The 19,297-nt window shown below is 33.7% G+C and overlaps 2 protein-coding genes across 5 annotated transcripts; one reads left to right on the forward strand and one right to left on the reverse strand.

The window, feature by feature from the left end:
- Positions 1–2,059: 2,059 nt before the first annotated feature.
- Positions 2,060–5,862, reverse strand: LOC107219376 (jerky protein homolog-like). 4 transcript variants are annotated; one of them, XR_006904743.1, is made up of 4 exons: positions 5,346–5,862; positions 3,304–3,821; positions 2,519–2,998; positions 2,060–2,256 (listed from the first exon to the last, which is right to left on the reverse strand). XR_006904743.1 is itself a non-coding variant. In XM_046742114.1 (3 exons), exons 1-3 carry the CDS (start codon positions 4,806–4,808, stop codon positions 2,820–2,822), a joined length of 702 nt encoding a protein of 233 aa, XP_046598070.1. In that variant the 5' UTR covers positions 4,809–5,023; the 3' UTR covers positions 2,644–2,819. The 4 variants fall into 4 exon arrangements, 2 of the variants coding, with proteins under 2 accessions (XP_046598070.1, XP_046598071.1); XR_006904742.1 differs by lacking the exon at positions 5,346–5,862 and adding an exon at positions 4,426–5,031; XM_046742114.1 differs by lacking the exons at positions 2,060–2,256; positions 5,346–5,862 and adding an exon at positions 4,804–5,023 and having other exon boundaries at positions 2,644–2,998.
- Positions 5,863–6,306: 444 nt separating this feature from the next.
- On the forward strand, positions 6,307–17,206 carry LOC107219385 (dolichyl-diphosphooligosaccharide--protein glycosyltransferase subunit 2). The gene is made up of 11 exons (XM_015657583.2): positions 6,307–6,463; positions 8,758–8,969; positions 9,866–9,997; positions 10,555–10,715; positions 11,227–11,366; positions 11,740–12,115; positions 13,317–13,496; positions 14,195–14,414; positions 14,597–14,794; positions 15,901–16,072; positions 16,938–17,206. The coding sequence occupies exons 1-11, from the start codon at positions 6,454–6,456 to the stop codon at positions 17,075–17,077; spliced, it is 1,941 nt and encodes a 646-aa protein (XP_015513069.2). The 5' UTR covers positions 6,307–6,453; the 3' UTR covers positions 17,078–17,206.
- Positions 17,207–19,297: the final 2,091 nt, after the last annotated feature.

A 19,297-nucleotide genomic window follows, 5' to 3' on the forward strand; every position in this document is an offset into this window, starting at 1 on the left:
ATACTTTCTCGACACAATACTTGTATCTTGAGCCGTGTTTTGAATTTTGGACGATGTTCATGTATGCGCGTAAAAACAAACATGTAAAGCTTAGTGTAACTTGAAATGAGAAATTATCTTTGAGTGATTTCCTATCGATAGTACAACGGCGTCGGATTTTATAGTATCAGCAATGTTTCAGATGTAAAAACGACCTTGACTCACTGATGAGGAATTTTCAATAAGAATTAAGAAACGTCCAGCTCACTTGCGGTTACCCACAAGTTACGCTTGTACACTGTTATCTTCCGGACCTGATGACCTTTTTTTTCCTCGTTGCGTCAAGTAATTTACGGATGTTCTTGTACCAGTATGTATGTATGGGATATATCCCGGTAATAAGAATATTTTATTTAGTTAGAAGTGAAATAGTAGAGATACGAAATACAAAAGAATAGATCAGTCTGAATGATGTTGCGATTTATCGCCTTACAATTAGTCTGTTCTGTTCTCACTCCCGCGTTAGTTGAACAAGAGCCAACGTGTAATAGCCGAAATGGTTTGATCGAGTGTCGGTTTAACGATGTGACAGAAAAACCGTCGTGCTTTGAAAAAAAAAAAAAAAAAATTATCCAATATCTGTGATTTTGAACGTTTCCTAATCAGCGTAACCGAATAAAAGTTTTCCTTCGTTTCGACCTACTACAATGATCTGACTATCTGGAACCGTAATTTGTTTTGGATTAAATCTGGGGCGGTCAAAAATCCTTCGATAAATGATATAAATCTTGAGTGAGAACAGCTTGAATTTTAATTGTTTTAACGCGTTTCTCACGAACATAATGAGTAACGTTTCGCTGTTACAATTAGGAGCTTCCATCGGCCTGCCAAGATTAAGAGCCTCCAATCCTGATGGGAACAACGTCAAGGCGATACCTTATTCATTCAAAGAACCCTTATTAACGCTGAAAATTTTACGTTCGGGTAACAATAAAATTACCTACACATCACGAAGATGTTTTGAAAAACTATGCATATTGAAGGAGCTATATTTGTCGCGAAATGAAATCATTACACTGGTGAGTCATTCTTTCATAGGACTCTCTCACCTGAAGGTATTATTATTGGATGGAAAGTGGCTTACTGATGTACAAAATGGAGTTTTAAGTAGGTTGTCCAATTTAAAAGTGTTGAAACTGTCCCGGAATTTTTCGATAATAAATAGAACAACGTTTCATGGGCTTACTCGACTAATCCGATTAAGACTGACAAACGACTACATAACTAGCATTGCTCTTGGATCATTCGCAAGCCTCAGAAAACTAGAAAACCTTTATCTAGACGACAATCACGTAGCGGAAATCACATCCAAAACTATGCAAGGTTTGAGCACCTTTGTCATATTGAATTTATAAGGTTACTTTCGTTTCGGACAGAAATTGATTATAGGACGGAAAAAGCAAGAGTTTAGTATGGTTCCGAGACTACGACAGGCGAATTTAGGTTTTTGCTGAAAGAAAAAGATGATTTGAGAGTGAGTATATGGTAGGAAAGTCGAAAGAGACTGACTAGTGGCAATTTAGTAAGTGCCGTGTAAAATCACTAGTAGTTTAAGAAGCAAACTGCTTGCCTCCGAATGGGATTCGAGGTAGCGAGGTGATGGTAAGAAGAGGATGCGAGGTATAAAGTAGCTGTAAGACTGTGAGAACAGAGTTGAAGGAACGTACGGTCTGCAGGACGTAACACTCGTCTCACAATGTAATTCGCTCAATATATTTGGCAAGGTAAAAATGAATCTATTGAAGCAGATTTGGATGTGCATAATAATAATTGCGACATTTTAAATAATGGAACGCTGAAACCGAATTGCTTAGGCAGCACGAGTATTATTCTGTACACAATTTTGCCGTGCCTACCTAAGTGCGACACATCAATCTACACAAATATCAGTGAAAGTGTATACAAGGCATATGGTGAGAATTAGGCATGATATACATTTCACAACACCAACGAACTCAATGAAGAAAGACTTGGAGCAAGGGGTTTGAATGAATACCCCGAGCGCATAAAAATGTTTGTTTTAATTACACGTTGAATCGTCTCATACAAAAATGGTGTTCTGGCATTTTATGACAGGTTTTAGGCGTACTGAACATATCATGGTTGACTCTGTGCAACGCATGGCACATCCAAGACACACGCAAAAATGTCCGCACTGCAGGAACTCGTGAGTTCGATCTTTCACGAAATACATGAGACAGGTTCTGTTTTGTGGAGCTGGAAATCGAAAGTGAACGTAGTATCGATATCATGCCGTAATTTAAAATATAAAGGGTAAGCATTTTTATTCAATGTGCGAATACACGGAAACCAGAGATTATTTTGTTTTGGAATGCAGTTAACGTTCCAGCAATCGAGAGGCCTGATTTAGAGTGAGTATTTATGGGATTTAAAGATATTGGAGCATGACCAGTTAGGGTATTCTATTGGTCTGCTTGGACTTCAATGTACAGTCCGCTCACGTAATAGTGCCACTCACAATAGTGCCGCTTCCCCATATTCTCGCTCGAACGTAACCCCCACCACGGGCTCACTTCGGGTTTCATATTCGTCTCTCTCAACAGTGCCAAACGCTGGCTCAATGAAATAGCCTATAATTGTCTGTTTTAAATTCAATTTATTGTCATTATTTTTTTAATAATATTATTTCATCACAAAATTCATAAAATAGTAATAATATCATTAAAAAAAGTGTCAGAAATTTCGATTACTATCATTAAAATAATAATTGATATTATTCAAAGAAATAGAGATTATATACATTTGGCGATTTTACTATATTAATGTTTATTTTTAACACAGTTTGGAGCCAAAGTACGACTAGGTACTTGTTTGATATAGATATCACTCTCAGCCATGTTGAAAATATTTTTTTTTTGCAATTTTTTGATTGCAACCATTTTTTTTAATTCTTCTTCACATAACTTTGCTGCAACTTCATTAGTCGACAATTTTTCCCCTGAAAAAATTGTCAAATAATTATTTAGTTCCAAAATTCTGTTCTGAAATTTGTATTTAGAATTATTGGTTTATTTCTTTAGAAATCTCGTTTCACTGATACAGCGCAGTTTCGTTTAGTCGACATATTTTAAAAATTTTATTGAAGTTTTTTTAAATGTCTTAATCAGAGTTCCTTTTAATTAAAAAAAATTTAATTTACCTTTACGTTGAAACCTTTTTTTAATTTCACTGTATTCTTTCTTTGTTTACAAAAAAAAAAAAAAAAACGTCTATGCATCAAAAATGATTTAATATTATTTTTACCTGTAATTTTCAAGCATCGAATATTTTTCCTTTTCTTGAATCTAGATAACCAACCTTCGCTGGCCCTGAATTGGTCATTTTTCGGATGATGTGCTTTCGCGATCAAAGCTTGTCGTCGAATCATCGGTCCAGAAATCGGAATTCCTTTGTCTTGTACTTCAACTAACCATTGAAACATGGCATCGTCCATTTCCGTGACATTGGACTTCTTTTTCAATTTTTTGCAATTCGTTTTTTTCGCCTCTTGAATGATCTTTTCTTTCTCCGATTTCCATTTTCTTAAAGTACGATCGCTTAGTTCATATTTTTTGCATATCACAACTGCGGAATACCGAGTCATTGCTTCTAAAATATTTTTCTTTTCTTCGAAAGAAAACCTTTTTCTTTTCTTTCTCGGTGGATCGTCTAGTAAATCTTGATTTCCGATTGCATCTACAAGCAAATCTGGAGTAAGATCCGAAGAAAAATTTGTAGTATTCTTTTTTTTTTTTGGTTCTATTTTGAAGTTCCATTTTGTTCTGTAATTAAAAAAAGGATTAACTTTCTATCGCTAGTATGATAATACTGTGTTATTTTTATCTCTAAAAATTTTTTATACAACTTATCATCCGTGTTTATTATTCATTATAACCATATTGTTATTTTGTCGAATTTTATTCAATTATTTATAATTTTATTCCATCGCTTTATAAATTTCATTCAATTTTATTTTAATTTTTATCCCATTCATTTTTTTTGTAAATTTATTGTTTGGATGAATTGAGTCATGTATTTTTGAATCAATTTCACGAAAAAATATATTTATTCAAGTCTCGATTAATGTAAATATTTTTATTCAAGTTTGAATGAATGTAACTAAATTGATGAATAATTTCAAAATCGAATTTCAATTCGTACTACCATTGTTTACTAAAATCATAATAAAAATATTTAGACAGAAAAAGAGTTTCAGAAAGGCATACACAACATCAATTTCATGTAAGAAATGCAAATAAGTATTTGCACACTCATTTTACACAAAATTCGAGAAAAATTTAAGAGTCTCTCTGTTTTGTGTAGGATATTTTATACAAAAGCATGCCATTCAATTGAAAATGCATACTTACCGATAACGCAACTTACGAATATAAATACTAGGTAAACACAAGTAGTTTACCCGGCGCGGCGGCACTGTTACCAGAGCGCGACGAGAATTCCGACGGCGTGAACGCGCGTCAGTGGTGGGGGTACCTGAGTTCCAAGAAAAATACTCCCCTACCCCCCACCGTCACCGGCACTGTTGTGAGAGCGGACTGTAGAGTGTAAATTTTTTGCTCTTCAAGTACTGCCAAGTACAGTCCCCTCTCATAACAGTGCCGCGCGATGGGGGTGGGGAGTATTTTTCTTGGAATTCAGGTACCCCCACCACTGACGCGCGTTCACGCCGTCGGAATTCTCGTCACTCTCTCGTAATAATGCCGCCACGCCGGGTGAACTGTGATTACTCGTGTATATATTTACACCATATTCGTTTTTCCTTATCGTATAAAAATGGATTATTTTGATTTTCTAATTTCAATATCTTCTTCTAAATTTCTTTATTTTAAGAAAACTTTTCACACGTATCCCAATTTATTCCACAAAATGTGTTAAAAATACACATTGATATAGTAAAATCATCAAATGTATATAATCTCTATTTCTTTGAATAAAATCAATTATTATTTTAATGATGGTAATCGAAATTTATGATACTTTTTTTTAATGATATTAGTACTATTTTATGAATTTTGTGATGAAATAATATTATTAAAAAAATAATGACAATAAATTGAATTTAAAGCAGATAATTATAGGCTATTTCATTGAGCCAGCGTTTGGCACTGTTGAGAGAGACGAATATGAAACCCGAGGTGAGACCGTAGTGGGGGTTACGTTCGAGCGAGAGTAAGGGGAAGCGGCACTATTGGGAGTGGCACTATTATGGGAACGGACTGTAAAACGGTTTTCACAGTAATTTCGTAGTATTTATAATAGGTTGGATTAAGGGGGGTCGGTTTCACCAGTCACTTCAGCAATTTCCGCATCCCGAAATCAGCAATGTGGCTCTGTGAACAAACACGATCACATTCAGTAAGCCATTTCAACATTATTGAGAAATTGATGGTCGTTCCAATTTTCGTCACTTCTCACAAACAATGAATGAATGGGGAATAGTGAATAACATTAACATTCCGAAATTCTGAAATTTGACTTCATCCAATATTCCAATATTTCAATTAGCGGTCACTATGCCCAAACTTAGAGGCAGTCAAATATAAAACTCCAATCATCACTATGCCCGAACGTAGATTCATTCCAAACATTCTAATATTCTCAATCCATTCCAGACGAGTTACTATCCCCGAGCATAATTGCAACTAATGTTTTGAGCAACCGTAATATTGAAACGTAGAATTTAGTCCTTTATACCAAAGTTAATCGTTTTGACTCAATTTATATCGTTAGATTATTTTAATCCTTGAATAAACTAAAAAGCATCAAGTTTAAGTCTAAATATTTCACAGAACCTTCGACATTTCAGTATTTAATTATAAAACCACAAACGGTTCCTTCATTAAATAATTCGACGTCTTCACCTTCGGTTGCTTGCAGTTTCACGAAGAACAGCTCGGATTCGGGCCGCTGATTTTGCAATCAACACAACGTTCAGGCATGGTAAGCCGTAGGTATATCGAATTATTATATCGTTATATCTAAATCCATTAATTAACTAATTTCTTCTTTGTAAAATCCATATATTGCATCGATTAACGTTTCAACTTTCGAATTGTCCGAAGGTTTCCGTTAGGACGTCACAACATCAAGGAACCAACCAATGATAAAAAAGAAAACTAAGTATATCTCCTGGAACTGGCTATGCGATCGGATGATTTTGCATACAGCCATCGAGTCGATGTGATGTGAACGTGGCCATTGATCGGGTTGCGCATGCGCATTGCGCAGGCGCTTGTGACTGCCAGCGATTTCCGTTATGCGGTGGAACGGCGCGTTGTTCCACGCCATTTTTCCAGACACGCGCAATGGGTGAAGAGCCATCTTGTTTCTGTTTGCCCAGACGACGTGGCCGAGTCGAGAAGAGGCTCGCGTTGATTAACCAGATCCAGAAACATGCAGACACGTAAGTAAACCGAAACAATTATTAAACTCGCCTTGTCAAATTTCACCTACGTTTCAACCGCCTGGCGAGAAGATTCAAGAAGATTGTAACAACGATACTTGAAAAAATATCTCTCAAGCCGCGTGCTTCGAAATATTTCAGCATCGCATGCCGGCTGAATTATTTCACGGTGGAATTTGCAGTGGTAATTTTCAAAAAATCAACGAAACTAACTTCGAAAATTTAGAGATTCGATAATCTAGGGTTTTGATCTTTTCATTGGAAATATTAATTGTGAATTTTTGCTTCTTTGATCCTTCATCGAACATCTCTGACTGCCTACCGGCTTGCGTTTTCAGATTCTTTTTGCACGATTGAAATTGCAAATGAATACATTTTTAGCACGATTGGAAGGGGAATTAACTCAAAACACGTTTCGAACAACTATGATTTTGACACGCTTTCTCATATAATCGTTTTCTAGCTTTTTCACACGTATGTTTGTACATGTATACATGTACGAATGTGTGTACGTGTGCATTTATGTGTCTATTTATACGTAGACAGTTTTCTAGTCATGCTTTCTAGAACAATTTGGGTGAAAAGTTAACTACTTCGCGAAAATAATTCGAGGAACATTTTTTAAACCTGTTTATCGTTTTCAATTAGAAAATGGCGGGAGTTTCAAACGTTTGAATGATTGTTAGTGTTTTGGAAATCCCGGGGGAATCCGGATGACTTGAATACTGATTCGGATGAAACTTAGGGGCAAAATCAAACTTCTGGTGGATTTGATCTTTGAACTTTTCAGGCCAAATAACTGTATTACTTCTTTGGTTATAATGTGGCGGTTTTAAATATTTGAATGATTATTACGTGTATTCTAAAATTCCACAAGAAGGATGACTATTGGAAGAATAATAAAAATAAAACTAATTTCGCAGATAATTCTTGGAAATTTTCTAACCTATCAACATTCCTGGGTAGAAAATGGCCAGCGTTATAAACTATTAAATGACTAGCATACATTTTCATTTCCAGTAGTTCGAGTAATTGATTTGATCGAAATGTTGTGGCAAATTTATGTTAATTCGGTTATGCACATTCTGAATTCTGAAAAGAGCGGTTTGATCAATTCCATGAAGATCGGCTATAAATGGTAGCCAATTCAATTTTCAAAAACCTGATTATTCGAATGCTGTGATGACCAATGCTGGAATATTCAATTTAGTCTATAAAAAAATTTCGTGCCCAAATTTCTTAATTTTTTAAGATTAATTTTGCGGTAACGTTTGAGTGCAAACTGGTCTATATTTTGAAAATATGCACTAAAGTAGTCAAATAGTTTTTATCATCCCTTTCATGCTTTGAGATTTGGAGTTTCTTGGCAATGTGCCAAAAGTATTCTGTACATATTTTCGGATGAAAGACGCCAGCCCTATGAAAAGAAACTAATCGGTTTTTCTTTTTGTCATTTCACTGTCGATGCTTTACCGCTAAATTCAGAGTTACCTCAAAGTATGAAATTCCTATCAAACTTGCAAATATTGAAGAATTTTCGAATAAGTGACTATTTGGATGACTTATGCTCAAAGCAACTAACGGCAGTGGCAATGTTCCAATAACATTCACTTTGTATCTCACTAATGAAAACGATATCTATAGTTTTAACATATCTTTGAATAACAGAAACGGCAGAAGCTGAGTGTGATATTAAATTACTAATTTATTTAATTATTTATTTATTTATTTACTTATTCAACGGGACAAGCTCTATAATTATAAATACAAAATCAAAAATCAAAAAAAGTTCAGAAGACGCATGGGATACGTTACTCATATCTAAGTAGACACTTTGCAGACAGTTTAGTTTTACCCAAACTTGAGTTATCGGGGTCAAACCATTTAAGGCTACTGTTGTACAACTTACTTGACCGTATCGTTGGAGCATGAATATAAAAGTCACTTTTGAGCAGAAATTCAGCGAGATACACTGTGTTCTTTCTTAGAAGTCTACCAGGTACATTTAAAGTTAGTTGATCCGATAAATCCATACAGTCAGTGACATTGGTAAGGATTTTGTAGACAAATTATTTTTTATTTAAAATGTTGAAAGATTATCTGGTGACTTGAAATTCCATGCATCAGAACAATTCAGAAAGTTTAGAGATCTAGTAAATAAAGAATTTTATATGCACGAATTAATCAGAATTATTTTTATACACATTTATTTAAAAAATTCTTTTCACTCTTCTGAGATTTTTTAACGACTGTCACTTACGATCCTAAAGTATGACTTAAATTATTTCCAACAGCTATGTGGCTTCCACTGATAGCGTCCACCTTGGCATGCGTAGCCCTGTCAGCTTCGGTGTCGCCAACTTCAACCAGTTCCTTTTTGTCCAAGGCTGATATAACGAGACTAAAAAAGGTCGTCGAGCCTGGATTTGAGCTGAAGGATTTAGCCACTCTGCATTACGCTGTGATTGGCTATAATCTCGTGGGAGAAACAATACCAAAGAATGCTGTAAGAAAGTATGAAAGTTAAATTTTAGGGTCGATAAGAAAGTTGAACAAGGCAGGAAATTCATAAATTATTCCAGAAAGATGAGTCTAAGAATTTAACCTCGAACAAGTTTTCAATTCACTACAATAAAGGTCATTGCGCACTATGCTGAAACAAAATGAAGCGAAGTGCAGAGAAAAAGAACGAAACTGTTGAGAAGGTATTGGGACCAAAATGAAGCAATCGGAATATATTGAAAGCAGAACAAAATTACCGGAATTTATCGGTAGTGGAATGAAGGTTTTGTAAACGATAGGGATTATTTTAATGATCAAATACTGCAATCCTGATTGTTTATAAAACCTTCATTCCACTTCTGATAAATTCTGGTAACTGTGTTTTGCATCTGATACCTTCAGAGGGCTTCCTACTTCTTCTCTGCTTCGCTTTGTTTTTCGCTTCACTTCAACACAGTGCATGTTGACCTTAACTGGAAATTTTCATCCACAGGAAATTGTTAAATTCAGGTTAAATATTTTTAACAGGGATTTTTGCGATGTACTTTGATTAGAAAAGTTGAATTTAATTTGTTTCCATTCAATTCTTCTGCAACATTTTAGTTTTCATTCCATTTCAAGTCTGTCAAATCTTTAATCACTTTTTAAAAGTCAAGTTTGAACTTAAAAATTCCGTACTTATATTCATAAAATAAAACCATTTCAAATTGACGACATTCGATTAGTTTCGACTTTTCCCAGAAAATTGAATTTCACCAATTGTCAAATGATTTCTCAATCAATTTCGTGATTCTGTGTCTTCTTTTCGATCCTCCGAGCTTTATTATCTACTTATTTTCTACTAGTGGTGAAATTTTTCCGTCAACCAGCTTTTACCACCTTAATACAAATTTTTTTCAGGAAGCCTGCAAGTTCATTTTGAGTTCAGTTGGAGACGCCAGTGGATTGTCGCTGGAGAATCTCTACTACGCTGTTACAGCTTGGAAAGGAATTGGGATATGCCAGCCGCTTCCAAATGCTGCGATTATAAAGGTAATACAGTTTTTTATTTGATGATTTTTTTTATTTATTTTATAATGTTAGCGTCGCCAAAGAAATCAAATTGTAATTTTTAATATTTTTAGAACTGTGTTTACCTTAAATCAACTTGGATTATTGAATATCCTGAAAACTGTTATCATCTTGTAGCAAATATTCTCGAAACGTAATGCGAGAGCCTGTGATTCTTTCTGTGATTCCATCATTAACACCTAATACGATAAGATCACGGTGAATTTTCCAAATATATTCAGTAATTCACTCAATAGATACTTCATCAATTTACTTATTGTTTAATAATCAAATCAACGTCTATTTAGTAACAATTCATATCAAATTAAAACGCCATTCACATGATGCTTACAAATAACTTTCGTTCTACTGTAAGAACATTGGAGAGAAACAATTTATCTGATGAATGAAGTTTTGAAGAGAAACAATCCCTTTGATTTTTATACATTTTTCAATTTTGCGTTGCTATTGTGATTGTATTTTTCCTAACCCTCTAATATTTATCTTCATTTCACATTTTTCATCATTTGTCACGACAGACGTTTGCTGCCGTTGTGGAAAAAGAGTCTTCGACCATACCTGAAGTTTTCTACGCCGTAACCGGACTCAGCGCTGTGTCCCAGCACCTCACCGAACCTGCAATAGTAAAATTGGTCAAGGCGCTTCAGGCTGCATTGAAAAAAGATGATAGCATTCTCAAGTGAGCACAAATAATTAGTGTAATTCTGAATGCGTAGATCAATGATAGAATTAAGTTTAGGATTTTTTTGTATATATTCTTCATTATAACAATGATGCTATGAAATATGGATAATGATCAAAGAAATGTGCGTTATAAGACTTTTATTGAAGCATATCAAAACGAATTAATATTTGATTACGTTATGGATACTGTGACTCAAGTAATTGTACATTATTGTTTCATCAGTCTTTCAAATTTGATCACACTCGGATTTTAAATAATCTTTCTATTCTTTGAAAGCACTTAAAATTACAAGTCAAAATCAAAAATCAGAGATCTTTAGGAAGTTTTCAACTTCGAAAAATTCAGAAATTGAAATGTCCTGATTACCATGATGAACAATGCATTAATCATGACAAACCGTGATTGTTTGATTAGTCTTTCTGATGATATTTCTGTTTTATTTAACTCTCAAGAAACCGGCGCTTCAGTTTCTGACATAACGCATTGTCTTTTTGTTTCATTCCAGCCTTGGGTACCTTTTCCACATTGCTGCTGAGCTCGGCCCTGCAGGTTCATTCGCTTTCGAACGTATCGAGGATGCCATTGTTCAGGCCGATGAAGTTGACGGCAAATACCTGCAATTTGAGGGTGGACTCTCCATCACCAGTAAGTTTCCTTGTTCCTGAATCCTTTTTTTTATTACTTTTGTAATCAATGTATTTTTAAATTTTAGACTTACTTCTTTTATACTTAATTTATTTAAAATTTCTTTCAAAATCTCATTTAAGTCTGTTGAATTTTGTTTCCCACGTTACTCGCTCGCCTAATAAAATCATTAGAAATAATGTAACAGATCATAGTACCTTATTTAAAACAATGATGCTAATAATTACTTTCGTTCTACTGCAAGAACATTGAAGAAAACTAATCGACTGATGTTGTTTGTGAATATTAATCTCATTTTAAAATCCAACAACCGTCAAAAACGACATAAATAATTCCAGGCAATTATTTAAAACATGTTGATATCCTTCTTCAGGTCTCGTTGTGAAAGGTGCCTTCCAGTTATCGACAAATTTGAAGAAAAAACCACCAATAACTTCTGAACAGACTGTGAAGTTTGCAAACTATCTGCTGTCCCGTCGTTCAGTTCAGACAAGCAAAGGAGTCGTCGGTCTTCTTGCTGCTCTTAGCGTACTGGCCAATAATCCGTTTGAAAATCCGATCTGCATCGCACTGGCGGATGGTGGAATATCGGTTTCGTCGAAGCAACCGCTGGTCAGCGTCAAAGTTTGCGACATTCTTGGAAGATCCCTGAAAACTCTGCCATCGGTCGTTGCCAATTCTGCCACTAGAGTTAGTGACGATGTCGTTGTTATCAGCAAGAAGGCCTTCCAGCCTTTGGCTTCCGACAAGTAAGTTACATTCTTTCTAATTGTGTTTCGAAACAACATTTTCTGGATTCGAATTCTCATAAGAGTTGAATTTAGGGTACTGAGAATTCGTAGGAAAGGATACAAATTTAGTTATGGAATTACTTATCAATCAATAAATCAATAAATTGATTGTGGGAATGAAGATGTGCTGTGACTGACATTTAGTGGTGAAATAAAAAAAAAAAATATTCTGACTGGGCTGTATTTAATTTTAAAGGAGCTCTTTCATCGTATTCATTGCGATATACCGATTCCATGTGGAAAATGCAAAGCCTCACAGTTTGTACCAAGTTGTCTACTTCTCTATTCGCATAATTGATGTAAAACTAACTGCAAATGGCCCGTTTTTTGCCGTTATACTGTTTTAGGCCTCGTGTTCTTTTGAACTTGGTAGATTTATTTTTATTCAAATATCGTATTTGTTTTCATCATTGCTAATTTTATCTAAAAATAAAGTAGTACAATGAAAGAATGATTTTGCTTCAAGTAAAAATTGTTTTGAAAGAGTGAAAAAAATCTAGACAACCTGGAACACATAGGGAATTTTATTTTTCATAAAAAAATCTAATGAACTCGCAATGAGTTTTTTGAACACTTCGGGAAAATATTTTGTAACACTTCAAATAACAATTTGGGTTATGAAAAATTACGTTAAAACTTAAGTCCGAGAATAAATACCAATTGAAAATACCAAAAATTTTAGACATAAGGTAATTTGAAGAGAAATATTAGCATTGTTTGCCATTAAATCTACGAATGAGTAATTATAATTTTAATACACTTAAAAAATTATGAAGAATTCCTGAAAAAATTTGGAATTCTCTGAGAATTTCGGTGATACCTCTAGTAGATACGATCTGCTAAGTAGAGTTGAGTTATTTGTAAAGTCAAAATCCCCCGATTACTTACTGATTTTGGATTTAACAATGTCTATTTCGGTTATACGCTCGGGGAAAATTAATTTTTTTTCTCGAAAATACGTTGAATCTTGAATATGATGCTGATAAACTGTTATGACTTGACGTTTGTTAAAACGGATTCAACATACAAAAAAAAAAAAAAACTACACTCAATTATATTTCTTAATGGAATACGATCGTCACAATCATTAAAACATTGTTGAATTTAGGAATCCATTTTTGTGTTTATTATTTTAAAAAATGTTCTATTCACATTGCAGAACTCTGTATACAATGAATCTCATGGAAATCAAACCGGAACGAGGAGTTTACAAGATCTCTGTATCCGCAGGATCCGTGTCCAACATTGTCACTGTCAAAGTACTGTCCGAAGTGGTCGTGGATTACCTTGAAATCGGCACTGCTGACGCTGATCAAACAACGCAGCCAAAATTGTCTCGGTAAGAAAAACCTTTTTGCTTTCATTCCCCCAAAATGTCTGCAAACAAATTTCTAAAGAATATTTATCCTCAATAGTAGTTATGAATTATTAGAAAATGTCCTCATGCCTTTAGAGCCTTTAGCGCCATTTTATCACCGCACAACCTAACTTTTCAATTTTAATAAAGGCAAATCGTAATTCTTGGGGTTTGAAATTATTCATGTCACATAAATTAATGAAACGTAATCAATGATATACCTGCTCTACCGTCCACACGGGAAAAAACAGTCAACGGTCAGCTGTCAGCCTGGTTGCATGAGTATGATTTTTTTCCACCGGATGATGCATTGCAAGTGACAATCCCAATAATTAATATTTCCTTCCTCAAACTTTCTATTCTTATTACCTTTTTACTCAAAGGCAATTATTCGCTTCTCGAAAAAAGATGGTGAAACTGGAGTCCCTTTTCACTTTTGTCATTTTTGTTGTTGACGTTTTTTACGATATATTTTTTGAGCAAAGTTTTGATCTGATATTTCATCCGTCGTTTTCCTTCCGTTTTATGTTATTTTTCGGTTCCGGACTCTTTTATTTCTTTGATCTATCAAAAAAATGTCTACTCTGAAGATATACGAAAAGCAAGAAAGAGCAACGAACGAAAACAAGAAATCGTATATAGGATGCAAAAATTTGATTTCTTTATTTTGCATAAATCAGAGTGGAATATCCGAAGAAGCTGAGTTCAAAAATCGAGGCAGATTCTCAGCAAAAACTGGTCATAAGATTCCTGCTGAAAGATTCCACGAGCCAGAAACCAATCAGAGTGCATCAAGCATTCGTGAGGCTTTATTCAGTGTCAAATTCCGGAAACAGTCAGGGTCAGGAAATTATTTTCGTCGCTGAACCGGACACTGGAAACGTTTACAAATTTGACATGGTGAGTTATTCGGAACACTGAATAATAGGATTATCAATGAAACACGAAAGATGGAATTTTAATCGCGGTATTTCATTGATATGACATAATCTAAAAAAAAATCTAATGTTGAAATCTCTACTCAAGAAAAATTATAGTAAACAAATTCTCTGGTTTTCTTTTCATTACTTGTCTATTTTCAGGACGTTGGATCAACGGCTGGAGAATTTGGCCACATTAGTGGCGACTACAATATTGAATTGATAGTCGGTGATGCTGTGCTCATAAATTCGTTCCAGTGGAATGTGGCTCAGATTACACTAAAGCTGCCAGAATCGCAGAGCGCTGTTCAAACCAGCGACGAAAAGTCGAATCTGTACAAACCCAAGCCAGAAATCAAGGTATACAACTTTTTTTGGTTTTCGTAATTGCATGATTAAACATTCAAATGCTATAAGAAATTTTTTCGTAATATCATGCCAATGCTCGTTAGTGACAGAATGTTTATCAATCTTTCTACCACCTCCAAAACATTGGCAGATTAATTAATCGGTTACAAATGATTTTTTAATTTTATCTGCGTTCTCGTTTTGACCGAACGTTGATAGAATTTTAACCGACAGTACTGGTTTTTTTTAAGGCGCTTTCATTTTGATTTTGTAGCCCTTTGTTTTCTTTTCGAAATTCACGCTTGCGTCATTAAAATACAATGAGATTTAAGTGAACGCTACTTTATTGACGAATAGTGAAAAAATGAACACCAACAAAGAGGAACTTTTTTTTAGTTTCATTAACTTTTTTTTTCTACGATTAATGAAATATCTATTGATAAATCACTTCTTCCTAGTAATTAATACAGTTAGACTAGTTCAAATAAATGATAACAGTTTTTCCTTTCATTTTTCACTTTTGACTGAGGTAGAATACTTATTTCAGAAATGAATTTTTTCTTATGATCTCATTAGTTCATTTCTTCTGAAAACTTTTTCAATGACGTGGAATTTCCCAGATTTGAAGTCAAAAAGACGTCCAAACGATGTTTTATGCGTCATTTTCCGACGCCTAAAAGATATTTTTATATATCAAAAGATATCTTCATAAAAGATGTCTTTTTGGGCCTTATAGATGTCAAAAAGTGGAGCATAAGACATCCGTTCGACGTGTTTGTGATTGTAATAATCAAGGTTGCCACTTTGCCTTTGTACGGAATTTTTGGTACCATAGAAATTTGATACTCAACACATTGTTTGAATTATCACAGTTTTAATAAGCAATTAAAGCAAACGGACTTCGAAATAAATAAAATGTAATTTGTGACGATGAGGGATTAAATATTTTTTTGGTCCTTCACAACTTTAATTATCATAGATACAGAAGATCTCTGTAAAATTGAAATTTTGTTTCTGAAAAACCTGGAAATATTGGTGAACCCCACAGTCCAGAAATAGTGTCAACCCTAGAAAATATATTGCGAAGTGAGGATTCTATGATATGTGTTTTCTTGCAGCATATGTTCCGCGAACCTGAAGTTAGGCCGTCTCGCGTTGTCTCAAACTTATTTACTGGACTTTGCCTGGCGCCTGTTCTTCTGCTCCTCATTCTATGGGCAAAACTCGGAGTCAACATATCAAATTTCCCTCTTTCTCTGAGCGCTGTTATTTTTCATTTAGGACTTGGAGGTGAGTTTTTGTTCGTAATGTTTCTCCCATAAATGCAAATTCGTCGATTTTGTCATCGTAAATTTTTTTTCGCCGCTGCATCGATTCAAAGTAAATTAAAGAGATTCTGTTTTCCGATTGTAAAGATTTATAATCTAATATCAACTTGATAGTATTTCAAAAGAAATTCGCGATTAAATTTTACTTCAATGACATCACATTATCATTGCCTAAATGAATATGAGAAATCTATTAAATTGTCGGAATTGTTTAAAGATTAACTCAATGAAAATCTGTGTTCCATTTTGTTAAAACACATTTCATAGAACAAAAAAACTAGAGAAAACTGAACTGATGATTTCTGTTCTTATTTAATTGAATCAATTTTTCTTTCAAGACTTATGAAAAATGCTCGATGCTTGACGTTTAACTGTTTTACATAAGTTAGCGACGTTTTCAATCGAGCATATATTAAATGAAGGTGAATTTTTCACAAATGTAACCGAAATAATTTGTTACATTTGCAGCCCGATATTCACTATAAATAAATTGTAATAACAACTTCATTGCGCGCGTTTATTAAAATTATCTATATAGTTCTAGTCCAACAAGGTTTTACCATCGATACGCGGGAATAGAAATTATATATATCAGTTTAGAGACATCTAATTTCTGTTATTTTATAATCACGCTCTTATTCTGCGTTTCTCGCGTCTTCATATTTACTTTCACTGAACAACAGTTATTCTGAAATTCTTTTTAGATGGCTTAGAATCTTCGTACAGCATTAGAAATCTATGTCATTGGATAAAAAATTAGAAGAAAGATTGAAATTAGCGACGAATTTCATTTATTCGCACGTTTTTGACGGTTCTCTTTTTTTCAGGGATTTTTGCCCTCTTTGGAGTTTTCTGGCTTCAATTGAACATGTTCGTTACTCTAAGATACCTTTTGGGCATTGGTGTCGTAACTTTCCTAGCAGGAAATAAGCTCCTATCTCAAATCGCCAGTCGTAAGGGACGTTAATTAAAAATTACGTCGATTTGAAAAAGAAGAAAACAGGAAGAATAATGGGAGAAGAAGCATGGCGAAGGGAAGAAAGAATTACAGACAGACAGATTTGAGACTTGAATAAAGAAAAAAAAAAAAAAAAAACGAAACAATTAATATTCAGTAATCCATTATTTAAGAAAAATGGCACGCATGATATCTTAAATATTTAATTACCCTGAAACTTCAAAAAGATTCAGAATAGCCAACGAGCCGTAAAACTTGCGATTTTTTTTTTTTTTTAGATTTTCCTCATTACCTCATTATTTTACTTGCCTCTTATGATAAGCCACCTTTACAGAATTATCATTTTTTGTCTGCTCCATTAAATAATGAAAATAAGAAGGAATAGAAAACGAAGAATAATCTAAAAGTTGACAGACATGAATAACCGATAGCAAATGATTGAAGGCAGAGAGATGAAAAAAGATTGAAGTTAAATAAAAAATCGAGTATTTTAAATACATAATAATATAGATCATAAAATATTTTGTTTTCACGTTTTCTTTCTCCCCCTCTCATATATTAGTAACGAAAATAGTGCGTGACATGAATTAGCCCCGTGAAAATGAATAATTTTTTCAAATTATCCTATTAATTTATCTATTTAGCAGTTTGAAATGAAAACTTGTCTGTGCTGCAATGATTTTTTCTTTCTTGTAAAAATGATGAAAGAAAGCAATATTCATACGCATGTTATTGCGAGTTTAAAAATTCGAATGGTAAAAACTAAAAAAAAAAAGCAGTTGCATACCGATTTGTCGTGTGAAATCTATCCCAACATAATCTAACATTCCTGATGATAATATATGTGAAAAAAGTGATGAGCATTAAGCGAGCTGCTGCCGCAATTAATTTATAAAACTTAGATAAGTCGTATAAAAATGGATCATTTTTTTACTCGTTGTACAGAGATTTGAGATATTAATAAATAAATAAGTAAAACGTGGTGGTTAATTATAATTGAGTAAACCGGTTTTAGTACGTGTGAATAAAACTAGTATCTTAAGATTGTGAAAAATTGCTCGTCGATTATTCGTTGCATCATTTTTCCGCAATTTCTAAATTTCTTTGCTTCTCAAGAAATCCAATGACGGTAAAAATGACATAACTTGTGATTGGAGTGAAGTATACATTTTTCAATCTGTTGATCAATTTGATTTTTTTTAATTGTAAATTATCAACAGTTTATCTTCATTGAATTAGATTGAGATTGAATATTGGTTTGTATTGATCGAGAAGTTTAGCACATATTTAGTAGGTATCGTTATAATCAATAATCTTCATAGAATTTAATGATCAATTAGACATCAGAATTAAGCATACGATTTTTGCGTGATCGAAAGACTAAAATAGATAGTTCAATTTTCACTACAAAAATTTCATGCAATTGCGATGGTTGAATTGGAAAAATTATCCCTTGCTCGAAATCTTAAATCTATGCGAGTGTAAAAATTTGGCCATGCATACCGACACGCATAATTTGTTTCCTCGTGGTGTTACGAAAACGTAAGGCTCACCTTGAAGGTATATTAAATGACATGCTTTGACAAGTTCATTATACAAACGCCACACGTCTTTTCGAGTCTTCGAATAAATAGGCCTTTTTTAAGCATCATTAAAAAAGTTGGGTCAAGTTTAAAAGGATGACAACCTTCCGCCCTCCTCATTGAAAATAAGAATTGATTAAAAGATATCAAGAGTATTCATTTTTATCGTTATATTACAAAACTTCATCTCAAATTGTTGATATCTTATGTTGTTCCATTGGAATTAATAAGATTCATTACAATTATGTTGTCAACACATCGCTGGAGATGTTTCAACTGGGTTTTTCTCCCGAACATTTCATAAATTGGTTGGTCAAAAATGGATACTTGTTATTAATTATACTACGAGATAGCCGTACATTTAGTATTCATCAAATACAGAAAATATCACTCAAAATACGAAAATTAACAATACTATGGTATGAATTAAAATTTAGCTTTTGATGCTTCGTTGCAAATTGCTTAAAAATCATCAAAAATGTAGAAGATTGGTTCGAGTTCATTTTACGATCGTTAATTTTATTCAGAAAGCTATGTATTCTATAAATTCACTGATATAGGTTTTTATTTTTCTTGGTATTCGGTTTAGTTTTAATAATTGTTGATCATATACCTAGAGTTTCCAGCTTACATTGTTCCGTTCTGT

The sequence above is a fragment of the Neodiprion lecontei genome, chromosome 5 (genome assembly GCF_021901455.1).
Source record: "Neodiprion lecontei isolate iyNeoLeco1 chromosome 5, iyNeoLeco1.1, whole genome shotgun sequence".
NCBI lineage: Eukaryota > Metazoa > Arthropoda > Insecta > Hymenoptera > Diprionidae > Neodiprion > Neodiprion lecontei.

Bases quoted from the DNA above. Each gene is read 5' to 3' on its own strand.
- LOC107219385 (XM_015657583.2), top strand. The intron at 9,998-10,554 runs GTAATACAGTTT...TTGTCACGACAG, and splicing joins CAAATGCTGCGATTATAAAG to ACGTTTGCTGCCGTTGTGGA. The intron at 10,716-11,226 runs GTGAGCACAAAT...GTTTCATTCCAG, and splicing joins AAAGATGATAGCATTCTCAA to CCTTGGGTACCTTTTCCACA.
- LOC107219376 (XM_046742114.1), bottom strand. The intron at 2,999-3,303 runs GTAAAAATAATA...CAATTTTTTCAG, and splicing joins TCGATGCTTGAAAATTACAG to GGGAAAAATTGTCGACTAAT.